Here is a 15,522-nt window from a genome sequence, read left to right on the forward strand (position 1 = left end):
CTATAAGAGAATCTAAGAGTATCTGAGACCTTAATCCTTAAAAATCAGCACATCTGATGTAAATAAGAAACTTTTTTTTAATCAAGAGTTGTCAAGAGATTTTTTGGAATCTTACAGTTTCATTTTTCATCTCCAGCATTGCAGGTTCTGAGGCTGAGACAGCATCATTGGAGTCTCCCAGTGCAGAACAGGAGTCTGATGATCAATTGAAGGAACGATCCATCACTCCTGACATAGAGGAGAGCTTCCTGTAACAGAAAGAAGTTTCCTCTCGCACTGAACAAAATCTGCGACTGACATTCAAACAAAAAGCAGACATAGAATCTGGTTAATACAGGTCCTATGGGGTGACATGGTGGTTATTTACGACCACTATTTAATTTACTTAGGCCACAAGTTAATATTTCAAGATGACAAGCTAGTGTTGCAATCCAGAAATCCTAGCAAATCCTAGAAAATTCCAAGTTGATTTAAAAAAATTTTTTTTTTCCTTCAATCGAAAAGCGTTTTAGTGTTTTGGGTCGGAGAGATGTGAGCCAAAAAAAAAAAGAAGAAATTATGTAAAATGTCTGTCATATCTTGATCATCTTTGCCCACAAGCCTTAAAATAGCTGATTAAATGAAACTGAACTTAAATCTGTTAATAAGCCTCAAATATTATAAAGTAGAAAATAATGCAATGAGAATACAAGGCAATTTAGCTGTTTGAGTTCCTGACTTGGAAATTCTTTGAATGCCTTTGAATTCCTTTGCACTTTATCATGTGACTGGTAGGACTGGTCTAAATTCCAAGTTTCATGAATTTTTGTGGTCACAAATTGACCATGCCTTAGTACATTACAGGAAAATGCTTAATTTTAAATACATAATTTTCCATAAATTATATAATAGATCTTTAGAAACTTAACTGATGTGCTTAATATATTATTTCTTGGCTGAACATCTAAAAGTTCTTTAAAAAACAATGATTTTTGTAAATGTTATTCTGTATAATTAACAAATATTAGGATTACTACAGAAAACTTGTATCAGTTTTTCTACCTTGTTTCTTTTTTAGTTGGAATTGGCATTTAAGAAAAATAGATATCAAGTGGAAAACAGTCTTTGTAATGCTGAATTTGACTTGTAACTCTTTTAAAACGCCATCTTAAAATTGAGGAAATGGTAGTTAAGTCAGCCATGACTCAAAACTCTGCACATGTTCTGGGTCCAAGATGTCTACGCCACAGACACTGGCTCCAAACTCATCCAAGATGGTGTCTTTCAACCAGTTTCACTTGAGGCATCAAAACTGTATACAACTGTAAAAATGTAAGACATTCTCATACATTAGTCTGATTTTCACCTAACAGATGAGGGGAAGTTTTCTAGTTAGTTGACTGCAACAAATTACTTGTATACATGTGGAAGGGGCCTTAATCAGAGTTTTGAGGATCTGTCAAAAAACACCTTTATTCATATTACTGGTTGGTCAGTGCTTTTCAGTGAATATATATATATACATGTTTTGTGCTATAATACAAATAGACCTGTGCACACATTGACAGTGGACCAAGTTGAGGCTTGCCATGAGCTGTCTTTATATGCTTTTTAGCACTGAATTGTACAACTATTTAAGGTGATCTTTCTCTGTATCAGCTGAACTTTGCCTGAGATCTCCTATTGGATCATACATGGCTATGTCACAGGAGATTGTGCCACAATCGGCTTTAGTTAATGCATTTTCTCTGCTTCAGTGAGTGCTGCCTTTATTAAAATAAGTGACAAAGTATGCATTTTGATAGACAGCAAAATACCCTTCTGAACAATTCTAAAATTTTATGCTAATAGAGTCAAGTGATTTTTACCAGTATGAGACTGTTGAAAACTTGCCACAAGCATGAGTAAAGCTATATGTAGTTAAAGACAGGAAGAGAAAATCAGGTTGATTTATTTCCAAGAATATGAATGGAGAACGGTACACTACAGTATATTTATGAGAATCTAAACAGTACATCATTAGTGTCAAATGAGATTATGTGCAGTAAGTGGCATTAGCATTGCCAAAAGTGCTTAGCATCATTTTTAGAAAACTGTTGTTTTGTAAATTGTATGTTATTTCAGTTATATAACAGGGACTGACATTTTTTTTGAGGACACGTTTATAAAAGTGATTTCTATTTTACAACTGTTGATCAGAGCCTTATGCAAGAGAACTACAAATGTTTGTTTTTTCAGTTTTTATATAATTTTCCTATATTTTCTGTTTTAGAGAAAGGATTTCTTACAGCCTTGTAGCAAGTTTGCACTTTAAAGTTAAATGGGAAACTTTGATCTAGATTATATATTTTGGGGTATTTTTCCTTTCTTTTTTACTTTGATGACTGAAATGAAGGTACATTAAATGAATAGCGGTATTATGAACTGTTGATGCAGTATTACATAGACTGCTTTTTGTTCTTTAGCAATGTAACTTTCTGACTGAAACACTAGTGAAACAGCACAGGTTAAGGTACTAGATACAGGTCAACTCTTTATGTGTGAAACTTCATCTTTTGTGTTACTTACGTTTACTTAAAGTGACTGTATCTTTAATTTCTTCATGTTATTACAGAATGACAGCCTTTCGGCTGTAGTAAGAGTCCTTTTATAAACCAATAAAGGGACAATTCCATTTTTTTAAATGTTTGAAATGTCATAATTTTACCAGAAACAATAAAACATTTAACCTCAGAATGGTAGCAATGACCCACATTACATACCTACTAAAGAAGCCATACATTTTGTACACGACTCAGAAAGTATATTGCTTTGCTTTCTTTTCACTTTTTTAGATTTTATTGTAGCCTTTTTTTTTTGTATATGAGCCAAACCTTATTTAGTGCCACACCATAATTCACACTTTATGAGGAAATATTATACACGCTATGGTACCAAAGCTTCTACATTATGTATGTTTACAATTGTATTTTTGTATAAATATTTTGTATATTGTACTTTATCGTACTGAATGTTCTATATGTAAAGGAAACCTAAAATAAAGAAAAGGGAGAAAACAATACTCTTTCTAATATGCTTCTTCTTCTTCTTCTTGGTAATGAAGGACACATTGAAATGAGGTATGCCAAGTTGCAGAGTGTCTGGGTAAGTTTCCGGGGGATGTAAAGTTCAAGCCAATTTCAAAATGAGTTGCAGTTTAGCAGCATTTATTAATTACAGATGCATGTGCTCCATTTGTTGATCTTTGTGTAAATTAACTAGGGCTGTGTGGTGAGTATAAACCAAAGCCAGTGGAATAGCTATCTATGACTAAGGCTGAGATGGAACACTCCAGGGCAGACACTTCTCAACCCTGGTCTTAGAAGACCCCTGCCCTGCACATTTAATTGTTTTCTCAGCTCCCAGTTGACCTGATCTAACAAGTCAAATAATGAACAGTCTTCTCTGAATAGAAGTGGGTGTGGTAGTGTGGGGAAAACCCTAAAATGGCAGCAGAGGGGATCCTATAGGACCAGGGTTGAGAACGACTGCTCTAGGGTATGAGGTGGAATTTTTAGTGCTTCTGCTAAGACAGTAAATTAAACCTTCTTATAGCTCTTAAATCCACAGGAGACACCTTTAGGAGCCCTAAACCAGTGGCTCTAACTGCAGGAGATCATTGCCTGCAGAAAAACCCCTGAAGCACCTGACATATGCTAGGAATGAATAGGTCACCCCTCCAGGTGGGGTAAAAATGCCCTACACACCAACTGTCCCCTCATAGAGAAGATTCGAAGTAACTTTTATCTGATTCTAATTTGGACACATCTGTCCTCTAAAATAGAACATATTCCCACATGGATACATCATATTTGTGGAACCACTCACTGGCTTCAAACAACGGATGTAATTTTAGCAAAAACATGCTTGGGATTTTGCTCTGGAGTATGGCAAGCAGTACGTCGACTGTATTTGTTAACATTTATAATAGTGTATTAAAATTTAATAATAGTAAAGCATGTTTCTCTTAAAGTAAGACAATATTAAATTATCAACATGTACCCAAGAAGATTACCAGAGATCTAAACACTAAGGGAAGGCACTCTTTCTTTCTCTTTCTCTTTTTCTCTCCATAGACCAGCACAGGTGGTTCTAATTGTCTCTGATCCTAATTAAATTGTGCTCTCTGGCTCCCTCTGGTGGAAGCAGCTCGTCTGACAATGTCTTGGTTATTCTTTGTCTCCATCTAGTGATGCCACAAGGCCAAGATGACTCTTCACCTACAGATTTTTCTAGGTAGCAACAGTTTTACAAGAGTGATTAGAACTTCATAGGACCTTAAGACTTGTTTTTTTCTCTAGATATGAACATTTTTTAAATTGTAATTTATATTGTTTTCAAACCCACGTTTCATCCTTATTTCATCCTTATTTATAGTCACCTTTAGTTCTTTAATAAAATGTATACACCAATTTGTTGTTCAAATAAGGTCTAGCTTTTAATACATTTATTAACATGTTGCTGAATATGTTGAGCTCCTTTAGAGCAAGAACTCAACTCATTGATTATTCATCAGAAACAATACTTCATTCAGAAGACCCAAGCTTTGCAATATTTTGTAAGGGTTTATTTTTTTAGGATTACGCAAAACACTATACAGTACATTCTCCTGTCACATTCTTAACTCAATGGATAAATCAACCTACAGTTTTGTAGGATTTGTAGTGGCAATGTAAATCTGCAATTTTCTAACGATAATAGCTGATAATAGACATTTTTAATTTTGTATTGTTATGGCAGCAATTTCTATTACTTATTAACTTTTATTCAAAACAAAAAAACTTTTTTAAATATCAAAGGTTGTTAAAGATCATGTAAAACATAAAAAATACAAAACATTTGGTTTACAGCATCACCAGCCCCTTTATCCTACTAGTTTCAGTTTAATTTAATTAGAGCTAGAATTTTGATAGAGTTTATTCTTCTATATAGTATAGATATAAATTATACTCTAGATATAATTTAATTAATACAGTGAACTTACTTGATCTGTGAATGTTTCACAACATCAGTTTTTATCTAAATTAAAATATGACATTTATACCTATATCTTTAGATTGTAGGGCCCAATCGCTGTATAGATGCTGGCCATACATCATTTAGATGAGGGCAATCTGCTGTCAGTTGCTCACTCCAAACTATATTTTGGTACATGATTTCACCTTTGGGTGGCTCCCATTCATTAATAATCACTTCAACTGTCAAGACTAAGCTGGGCTTTCACACAATGTTTTGTTACCCTACAATCTTTATGACCACTAATGTGTTTTAAAATGACATGGTATATGCAGATTCATTATCATTGGTCTTGAATGTGTCTTAGATCATGATGAAGAGTTCCTCCTCTTGCTGAGCATTAAGTGAGCATGCAAACACTTCTGAAATTCATGAGCTTTATTTACAACAACTTTAGTGAATTTTGTGTGACAGATACAGTTCTGTACAGTTCTGGGTAAAGGTCAAGAATTTATATGCATTCTTCAAAGGAATCATTAATAGAAAGAAAACAACAAGTTTGTAATTGTCTTTTTGTTTGATTGTTTGCTTTGTTTGTTTCTGTAATTGTAAAAATGCTCCTAAAGCTTATACGCTCACTTCTGTCCATCTAGCCAAAAATGTTTTGCTAAAAAAAAAAAGAAGCAGTGTCCATCTAGCCAAAAATGTTTTGCCAAAAAAAAAAAAAAAAAAAAAAAGTAGCAGAAAAACAGCATCTGGTGTTTAACCATCACTATGATTAACAGTTGTTTTAGTGTTCTTGGGATAAATGCCTTACATTTTTTACTCCAAACATACCTCTGGGCAAAACCTTGCCTAAAAACACTTTTTCTTAGTTTGTATGGTCAGCTTAAAATTTTATTCGACCTTGAAGGGAACAGAGACTGTTCTTTACAGCACAGTCTAGGTGGTATAAAACTTGCTTGACTGTAGTCAGTGACGCTGGTGTTCTAGCAGCGTCTACAGTATGTCATTGCAGTCATCTGGATTGGTGGTTCTTGAGTTATTTATGACACTCAAACCAATTACCTCTCAGCTATGATGTTCATGCCTTGGCAAAGTGGCCACAACGCCTACTTACATAAAGTTGTCTTAACTAATCTTGGAATTTTTTTTTTAGAAATGGCTCCAAAAGACATTTCTAAATTGTGTAAATTTATTATTCTCATTTTCAGATCTATACAAAGCTCCTTGGATCTTCCCATTGTACTGTGTGTATGTACGTGTTTATGTGTGTGTGTGTGTGTGTGAAATTAAAGCTTGCTCCCCCCCCAAAAAAAACAAAAAAAAACAAATAATCACTAAAACCCCAATACTGCGATGAGATGGTTTTCATAATGAATATATATATATATATATATATATATATATATATATATATATATATAAATATATATATATATATATATATATGTTGTATATTTTGCATTAGTAAGAGTAGCCACCTTTTGCTTAGATGACACCCATGGCATTCTTTCAGACAGTCTCATGGGTCTCATATGACTGACCTTCAGTTCTTTATTGAATGATGGTCTGTCTTTTTTCTTTACTTAAGTGTTTCTTGCCATAATATAGATTTGTACAGTAGCTTTAGTTGCACTAATGGAGCTATTGACTCTGGACCAAGTACACAACTGATGATCTAAAGCACATTAAGAAGACAAGAAATGTCACAAATGAACTCTTCACATGCCACACCTGTAAATTGAAAACCATTTCAGGTGACTGCTTTATGAATCTGATGAGAGAATGCCATGACTGTGCCAAGCTGTCATCAAAGCTAAACTGCTTTGGGCATTTTAAAATATAAAACAAATTCTGGGCTGTTTATCACTTTTTTGTTCACTATATAATTTAATATGTGTTTGTAAGGGTCCTCCACTAGAGGTCACTGTTTTTATTTTGTAGTTTTTGTTGGCCGACTCAGTTTCCCAGCAGGCACCTCGGTCAGGTGATGCAGTGCACACCTGAACCGAGGTAGCCATCAACCAATCTATAAATAGCTGTTTAGACTGGGAAACTGGGTCGAGCGTTTTTGGTAAAACCACTGTCAGTTATGTGGGCATTTTGGTTTGTTTTGTTATCTGTTTAATTTGTACTTTGATTTTAGTTGTGTTGATTTGGGCTCTCTTATTGGCAATGTCTCTGTATATGTTTTGTGTGTCTGTGTTTGTGGAGCTGATTCAGTCCTGTCCTCCTGTGTTCTTGTGGTTAGCTAGAGCAGGTAAGCAGTTAGGTGTATGTGTGGCTAGGAGCATGATTAGCTAAATGCTATGTTGAGTTTATAGTACAGTTACAGTACTAGCATGCTTCTAGCCATAGCCCCTCTGTGTCTCTAGCTGTCCTGTGTTCCCTCTCCCCCTAGTGTCCCAGTGTGCCTAACCTTTGATGTGTCCTCAGCCTAGTCTTTGATGTGTCCTCAGCCTAGCCACTGATGTGTCCTCAGCCTAGCCACTGATGTGTCCTCAGCCTAGCCACTGATGTGTCCTCAGCCTAGCCACTGATGTGTCCTCAGCCTAGCCACTGATGTGTCCTCAGCCTAGCCACTGATGTGTCCTCAGCCTAGCCACTGATGTGTCCTCAGCCTAGCCACTGATGTGTCCTCAGCCTAGCCACTGATGTGTCCTCAGCCTAGCCACTGATGTGTCCTCAGCCTAGCCACTGATGTGTCCTCAGCCTAGCCACTGATGTGTCCTCAGCCTAGCCACTGATGTGTCCTCAGCCTAGCCACTGATGTGTCCTCAGCCTAGCCACTGATGTGTCCTCAGCCTAGCCACTGATGTGTCCTCAGCCTAGCCACTGATGTGTCCTCAGCCTAGCCACTGATGTGTCCTCAGCCTAGCCACTGATGTGTCCTCAGCCTAGCCACTGATGTGTCCTCAGCCTAGCCACTGATGTGTCCTCAGCCTAGCCACTGATGTGTCCTCAGCCTAGCCACTGATGTGTCCTCAGCCTAGCCACTGATGTGTCCTCAGCCTAGCCACTGATGTGTCCTCAGCCTAGCCACTGATGTGTCCTCAGCCTAGCCACTGATGTGTCCTCAGCCTAGCCACTGATGTGTCCTCAGCCTAGCCACTGATGTGTCCTCAGCCTAGCCACTGATGTGTCCTCAGCCTAGCCACTGATGTGTCCTCAGCCTAGCCACTGATGTGTCCTCAGCCTAGCCACTGATGTGTCCTCAGCCTAGCCACTGATGTGTCCTCAGCCTAGCCACTGATGTGTCCTCAGCCTAGCCACTGATGTGTCCTCAGCCTAGCCACTGATGTGTCCTCAGCCTAGCCACTGATGTGTCCTCAGCCTAGCCACTGATGTGTCCTCAGCCTAGCCACTGATGTGTCCTCAGCCTAGCCACTGATGTGTCCTCAGCCTAGCCACTGATGTGTCCTCAGCCTAGCCACTGATGTGTCCTCAGCCTAGCCACTGATGTGTCCTCAGCCTAGCCACTGATGTGTCCTCAGCCTAGCCACTGATGTGTCCTCAGCCTAGCCACTGATGTGTCCTCAGCCTAGCCACTGATGTGTCCTCAGCCTAGCCACTGATGTGTCCTCAGCCTAGCCACTGATGTGTCCTCAGCCTAGCCACTGATGTGTCCTCAGCCTAGCCACTGATGTGTCCTCAGCCTAGCCACTGATGTGTCCTCAGCCTAGCCACTGATGTGTCCTCAGCCTAGCCACTGATGTGTCCTCAGCCTAGCCACTGATGTGTCCTCAGCCTAGCCACTGATGTGTCCTCAGCCTAGCCACTGATGTGTCCTCAGCCTAGCCACTGATGTGTCCTCAGCCTAGCCACTGATGTGTCCTCAGCCTAGCCACTGATGTGTCCTCAGCCTAGCCACTGATGTGTCCTCAGCCTAGCCACTGATGTGTCCTCAGCCTAGCCACTGATGTGTCCTCAGCCTAGCCACTGATGTGTCCTCAGCCTAGCCACTGATGTGTCCTCAGCCTAGCCACTGATGTGTCCTCAGCCTAGCCACTGATGTGTCCTCAGCCTAGCCACTGATGTGTCCTCAGCCTAGCCACTGATGTGTCCTCAGCCTAGCCACTGATGTGTCCTCAGCCTAGCCACTGATGTGTCCTCAGCCTAGCCACTGATGTGTCCTCAGCCTAGCCACTGATGTGTCCTCAGCCTAGCCACTGATGTGTCCTCAGCCTAGCCACTGATGTGTCCTCAGCCTAGCCACTGATGTGTCCTCAGCCTAGCCACTGATGTGTCCTCAGCCTAGCCACTGATGTGTCCTCAGCCTAGCCACTGATGTGTCCTCAGCCTAGCCACTGATGTGTCCTCAGCCTAGCCACTGATGTGTCCTCAGCCTAGCCACTGATGTGTCCTCAGCCTAGCCACTGATGTGTCCTCAGCCTAGCCACTGATGTGTCCTCAGCCTAGCCACTGATGTGTCCTCAGCCTAGCCACTGATGTGTCCTCAGCCTAGCCACTGATGTGTCCTCAGCCTAGCCACTGATGTGTCCTCAGCCTAGCCACTGATGTGTCCTCAGCCTAGCCACTGATGTGTCCTCAGCCTAGCCACTGATGTGTCCTCAGCCTAGCCACTGATGTGTCCTCAGCCTAGCCACTGATGTGTCCTCAGCCTAGCCACTGATGTGTCCTCAGCCTAGCCACTGATGTGTCCTCAGCCTAGCCACTGATGTGTCCTCAGCCTAGCCACTGATGTGTCCTCAGCCTAGCCACTGGGTATCCCTTGTCCTGTGTTTCCTCTCCCCCTATTGTCCCAGTGCGCCTAGTTTTAGAGTGCTGTCCCTCCTGACTGGGGAGTAACGACTAGCTTGTGAGTGCCGCCTCGCTTAGTCTTGGAGGGCTGCCTCGCCTAGCCACTGGGTATCCTTTGTCTGTGTTTCTGTGCCCCTATTCCCTAGTGTGTTTAAGCTATTAGGTAAGTATAGCTTAGTGCATGTTGGGGCTAAAGACATGCTTAGCTAGGTGTATGTGTAGCTGACTGCCATGGTTAAGCTTAGCTTAACCATGTTTAGCTAAAAGCCATGCCTAGCTGATTGCCATGTCTTTAGCCCTCGTCCAGTCCCTCTCTAGTGTCTCCCGTTCTCTCTAGTGTCTCCCGTTCTCTCTAGTGTCTCCCGTTGTCTCTAGTGTCTCCCGTTGTCTCTAGTGTCTAGTTTCAGCTCCACGCCTCGTTTATGTCCTGTTATGTTTGTCCCCCTGCCTGTGTCTCGTCACAGGACGTGTTTTGTGTCTCCTCCTGCCTGTGTCTCGTCACAGGGCGTGTTGCGTGTCTCCCTTTGCCTGTGTCTCGCCACAGGGCGTGTTGCGTGTCTCCCTTTGCCTGTGTCTCGCCACAGGGCGTGTTACGTGTCTCCCTTTGCCTGTGTCTCGCCACAGGGCGTGTTTGTTCCCCTGTCTGTGTCTTGCCAGAGAGCCCCTGTTAGCCCAAAGTTAAGTATGGTTTGAGTTTGTTTGTTCCTTAGTTTGTCTCTTTATTTATACTTTGTTTAACCTTTATTAAAAGACTCTTTTTTTTTTTTTTTTTTTTTTTTTTTTTTTTTAACACCACCCCTCTGCCTCTATGCCTGCTCCTTCCGCCCACGGCGTACAACACCTGCCACAACACCCCGATCATGACAGTGTTCTTTCATAGTTTGGATGTCTTTTACAATATATGAATGTACAATGTTGAAAATAATAAAAATGAAAGAAAAAAAAACTGAAGGAAAACATGTGTCCAAACTTTTGACTGGTAGGGTATGCACATTGCATCATGGTCATTAATTTATTCCAAGGGATATTGTCATGTTGTAACAGGTTGGGTCTCTTTATTCATATAAAAGGAAATTTCAATATTACAATATACAAAGCCATCCAATACAATAGTGTGCATATACAGGGAAAAGACTTTCCAAATTTGTCATATTTACAAGAACATATTGTAATCATTCTCACAGCTGGAAAGCTGCTGCAAGGTTGCAATGGAAGTCTGATTACATGCATAATACCAATAATTTGTGTTAACACAAATTTATCATAAGCAGGGGAGACAAGTTGAAAAGTACTTTTACAAAAAAGTAGCATTTGTATAGAAGATGTTTTGTAAAAACAAGTTGTACATTTGCTAAAATGTTTTCATTCTCCCTACAGAGAAAGTTCCTGTTTGAAGACTTTTTGAATTTTATTTTAATAAATAGTATTATAATATGTAGTTCTTCAGTTAATGATAACATGCATGGGGGGCAAGTTTTTGTTGTTTAGAATAAACAAAAAAAATTTATGATCATGCTGTTATAGCCAAAATCCGCATCACATCAGACTGCATCACATCACATCACTTCTTTATTTTGAAATCCAAATTAATTTAGTAAAATTATCTAGCCTACATACAAAATATACTGTTATAATTATCATGTCTGTCTATCTATGATAAATATTAGTTTAACTGAATAAATTTCACTGAATGTAACATTATATTAATAAGAGTTTTTCTAAAAAAAAATGTTTACAGTAGGACCCCATTACCAGACCTTAACAATTGACAAACTGGAAGGAGAAACCCATGCAGGGCTCAGAAGAAATGCATGTCTTATCTGATTTGTTCATTCTGTTTAAATGAATGTTATTTCCTTTATATGTGGTAGGTTAACTAACCCAATTATAATTTCATTTGCAAGTACAATGTCTCTCGAAAGCTAACATGTATCCATATGTATCCAAAGATTTTTTTATATTTGACGGTACAGTACATACAGGATTTTGTACCTTAAATTATAGGAACTATATAGAAATTTCATGTCGGTTAAGTCCAACATTTACAATAACTTGTAATGTTATTAAATGTTTTACATGAGATCCAAACACATTTCTATTCCTTGCAGTTATGAGGTAATGAGGAAGTGCTCAGAAAAGAAGTTTGAAAAGAAGCCAGAGTTCTCCTATCTGGTGCAGGAGATGGGGAACATGCTCACAGTCGACTATAAAAAGGTTTCCGACACTCTTTTTTCTGTTTCCTTAGATTTCACAACATTACAAAAAACTTCCATCCTCATGTTACTCATCAGATGTAGACTGTAGACTAATCTTGTCTTAAGCATGACTGCAAGACTCCCGAAAGGCACATCTAGAGATATAAATTTTTTTACTGTCTTACACAACAAATTTATGAAATGAACGTGATAAGTGTAATGAGCTGGATGGCGGAATTTAGAGAGACAACATTATTCAAACCTAGTCAAAATAATGACACAACCATTCAAAATTGCCTCAATTGGAACTTTTCTAGCACTGTCCCCTTGCACCTCCAGGGTCCGGGTTCGATTCCCGGCCAGGCTCGATTCCCGTCTCTGTGTGCATGGAGTTTGCATGTTCTTCCCGTGCTTGGTGGGTTTCCTCCGGGTACTCCGGTTTCCTCCCACAGTTCAAAGATACGCAGGTTAGGCTAATTGGTGTTCCTAAATTGGAACCTTTTTAACTTTTCATTACACCAAGCTCAGTGAGCGCTTGATGCAGAGTGTTATAATTTAGTCATTGTACACAGCCAGTTAAGGGCATTCTCTTCATTCTAGTTATTATCGTGTTACCTTTTTTCTCCCACCCTCCACCCCTAACCTGGTAAAGACTTCGCTCCAGCAATCGATAACAGTTATAGTTATCAGTCCGATTCAAGGAACGACAGAAAGTAAGTATGGCAACAGAAAGCCCCTCATGAGAGGAAATAGCTTCCTGTCCAAGACAATTACATAGAAAAAGATTAAGCCTTAGAAGGCACAGGAAAGATGATGCTCTGGTTCCTCATGCGGAGAGATTACTCATATAAGCTCACTTCTGGTTTTCAGATAAAAATGACAAAAATAAAGGACTAATGAATGTGGATAATATCCGTTCATAATGTATTGTGTTAAAGCACTAGGCTTTGTAAGTGGAGCTTGATAGACTTTGGATATTCTTTGCATGCATGGTGGGTTTCCTCCTGGTATTCCCACAGTCCAAAGTCATCCAATGTAGGCTGATTAAGTTTTCAGTCATTGACTCTCAGTTGAGAGGTCAGTATGTCATTTCAGTCATTGAGTAGGTCATGTTTGCTCATGTTCTGCATTGCGTTGGCATCTTATACCAACGTGTTGTGTCCCAAGTTCCCAATGATGGGTCACCTTGTGTCCAAAGTTCCCAATAATGGGCTTCAGGCCCTACACAGAATAAATTGTATAAAGTACTGAGCAAATTATTATAATCCTTTTTTCTATTTAGTTCACAATTTTTATTTTTATCATCTCTGGATTAGTATATACAAAATCATTCACTAATTTGAAACATAATTTATAAAGTGATAAATAAATCACATTTAAGTAGACTATTTGCATGCCTGTGAAGAAAGCAACATATTGTATGACAGTACAGTTTTTAGATGGAAACAAAAACACCCAATGTAGGCTTCTGAATTTAGAATGAAAATCGAAAGGAGCTGAAGAAATCATATTCTTACTTTACTTTTACTACTTTTATTGTGCAAAAGTCTTGGGCACATAAAACATTTCTACATAAAGATTTTTTTTTCCTTGTAAAAATATGCTTTTTTGAAAAAAATTTATTACTTTAAACAATCAGTCTTAGACACCATACTATCTTTAGTACAAATTTTGTTATAAATATATTATTTATTTTTGAATGCTTCCAAGACTTTTGCACAGTACTGTATGTAAAATGGCCATTTTACTGAGCATGCTGGAGAATATGAATCTTCTTGGTAACTTTGTCACACCTGGTCCTTTTTAGTTTCTTTTAAAACTACTAGAGACTACATTAGGTTTCATGGTTTCACCTAAAACAGGTCTGTAACAAATATGTTGCTTTCTGAATATGCAAATACTCTTCTATAATGACATATATTTACTAATCTTTAAGTTATGTTTGGAAATAAGTAATGATTTTGAACATAAAAATGTGGACATAAGAAACATGTGGTGCAAAATTTGTACTAAAGATAATATAGTGTACTGTATAAGACTTTTGCATAGTATGCTACACAATAGATGGATGGTTGCATTTCCTAGAATTTTACTAGATGATGCACTATGCCCAAATGTGGCTTGTTTGTTCCTATTTTAACAAAAATAATTCATGCTGTAATTCTCTTTCATAATAATATCTTGTAATATATTGATAATTCCAAACTGTTTTAAATTCAAATTCAAATTTTATTTGTCACATACACAGTACGATATGCAGTGAAATGCTTATACGCCTGCCAGTGACCTTAAAAAAATAGTAAAAGCTTATACATAAGAAATAATAGGAATGAAAGAAATACTTTAAAAAATAAAATTAACTAGTAAAATATGCTGTACAAAGTAAAATATGCTGTAATAAGAGAAATACGTTAGAAAAATAAAATTAACTAGTGCAATGTACTGTACAAAGTAAAATATACTTTACAAATAAGATATATTTGTAAAAGCAAAATATCAATATATTAAATATAAAAATATAGAAAAGAAAATAGAAATAGAAATTTGTCAAAAACAAATTTAGAACTTTTAAATGGCTGTGGTGTGCAAGTATGCATAAAAAGTGACTTTGTAAAGTATCTTATTTAAAGTGATTTGTGCAGTGGAGTTACAAAAAGATGGTAGTTAGTCCTGTGTTGTGAAGTGGTTGAGAGACCTTATCGCCTGGGGGAAGAAGCTCCTTCTCAGTCTCTCTGTGTTGGCCTTCAGGGAGCGGAATCGCTTCCCAGACCGCAACAGAGAGAACAGTCTATTGTTGTATTTTTGTTGTCATTTTTGTTTAAACACTAAACAAAAATTAGTTTGGTTTGAACCATGATGATATCCAAACTATTTGCACAAACCTGTGCCAGAATGTTACCTAAGTTGTTTGAGTGTAGCTCTGTTATTAAGGCATTGGATTACTGATTGGAAGGTCCCAGGTTCAAATCCCAGCATGACAAGTTACCTTTGTTGGGCCCTTGAGCAAGGCCCTTAACCCTCATCTGCTAGATTTACAGTATAACAAGACAAAAATGTAAGTTGCTCTTGTTATGGGTGACTGTCAAATACTGTATCAATTTATTTTATATTAACAGTATATGATTCTCATTGGAGTTCTGATGCAAAAAACAATACGAAAAAAAATGAGGGTCCTAGAGCAGAACAAAAACACAATGATCAAACAAAAAGAACAACAACAATCCTGACACAGAAACAACATGTACAGTATTTTCCTCTTACACTGTTGAAAATCTGCAACTGACATACAAATAAAAAGCAGACACAGTTAATACAGAGCCTGTGGGGTGACATGGTAGATGGTTATAACAACAAAATACAATGTTGAGATGACTTGATACTATATTGTGTTCAGAAACAAGGAACACTATATGACCAAAAGGTTTGTGGACCCTTGAGCTGGTTTTACAGGATGGCTATAGGGATGTGCCCACAAGAGCAAACCAAGTTTGGGGAGCAGTTGGTTTTCCAGGTTATCGCAAAAATGATTGGTAGGTTTGAAGCCAGGACCATGTGCAGGCTTGTTGACCTATTTTACTTTAATCATGGC

General features: G+C 38.4%; 1 protein-coding gene across 2 annotated transcripts in view; it reads left to right on the forward strand.

Moving 5' to 3' along the window:
- pdgfrb (platelet-derived growth factor receptor, beta polypeptide) overlaps positions 1–3,038 on the forward strand; it is a 47,175-nt gene extending 44,137 nt beyond the window's left edge. For both annotated transcript variants that reach the window (XM_053516288.1, XM_053516278.1), the window contains exon 23: positions 137–3,038. In XM_053516288.1, coding sequence (XP_053372263.1) covers positions 137–254 — 118 coding nt within the window. In that variant the 3' untranslated portion in view covers positions 255–3,038. The remainder of the gene's footprint in view (positions 1–136) is intronic.
- Positions 3,039–15,522: the final 12,484 nt, after the last annotated feature.

This window comes from Clarias gariepinus, chromosome 2 (genome assembly GCF_024256425.1).
Source record: "Clarias gariepinus isolate MV-2021 ecotype Netherlands chromosome 2, CGAR_prim_01v2, whole genome shotgun sequence".
NCBI classification, from domain to species: domain Eukaryota; kingdom Metazoa; phylum Chordata; class Actinopteri; order Siluriformes; family Clariidae; genus Clarias; species Clarias gariepinus.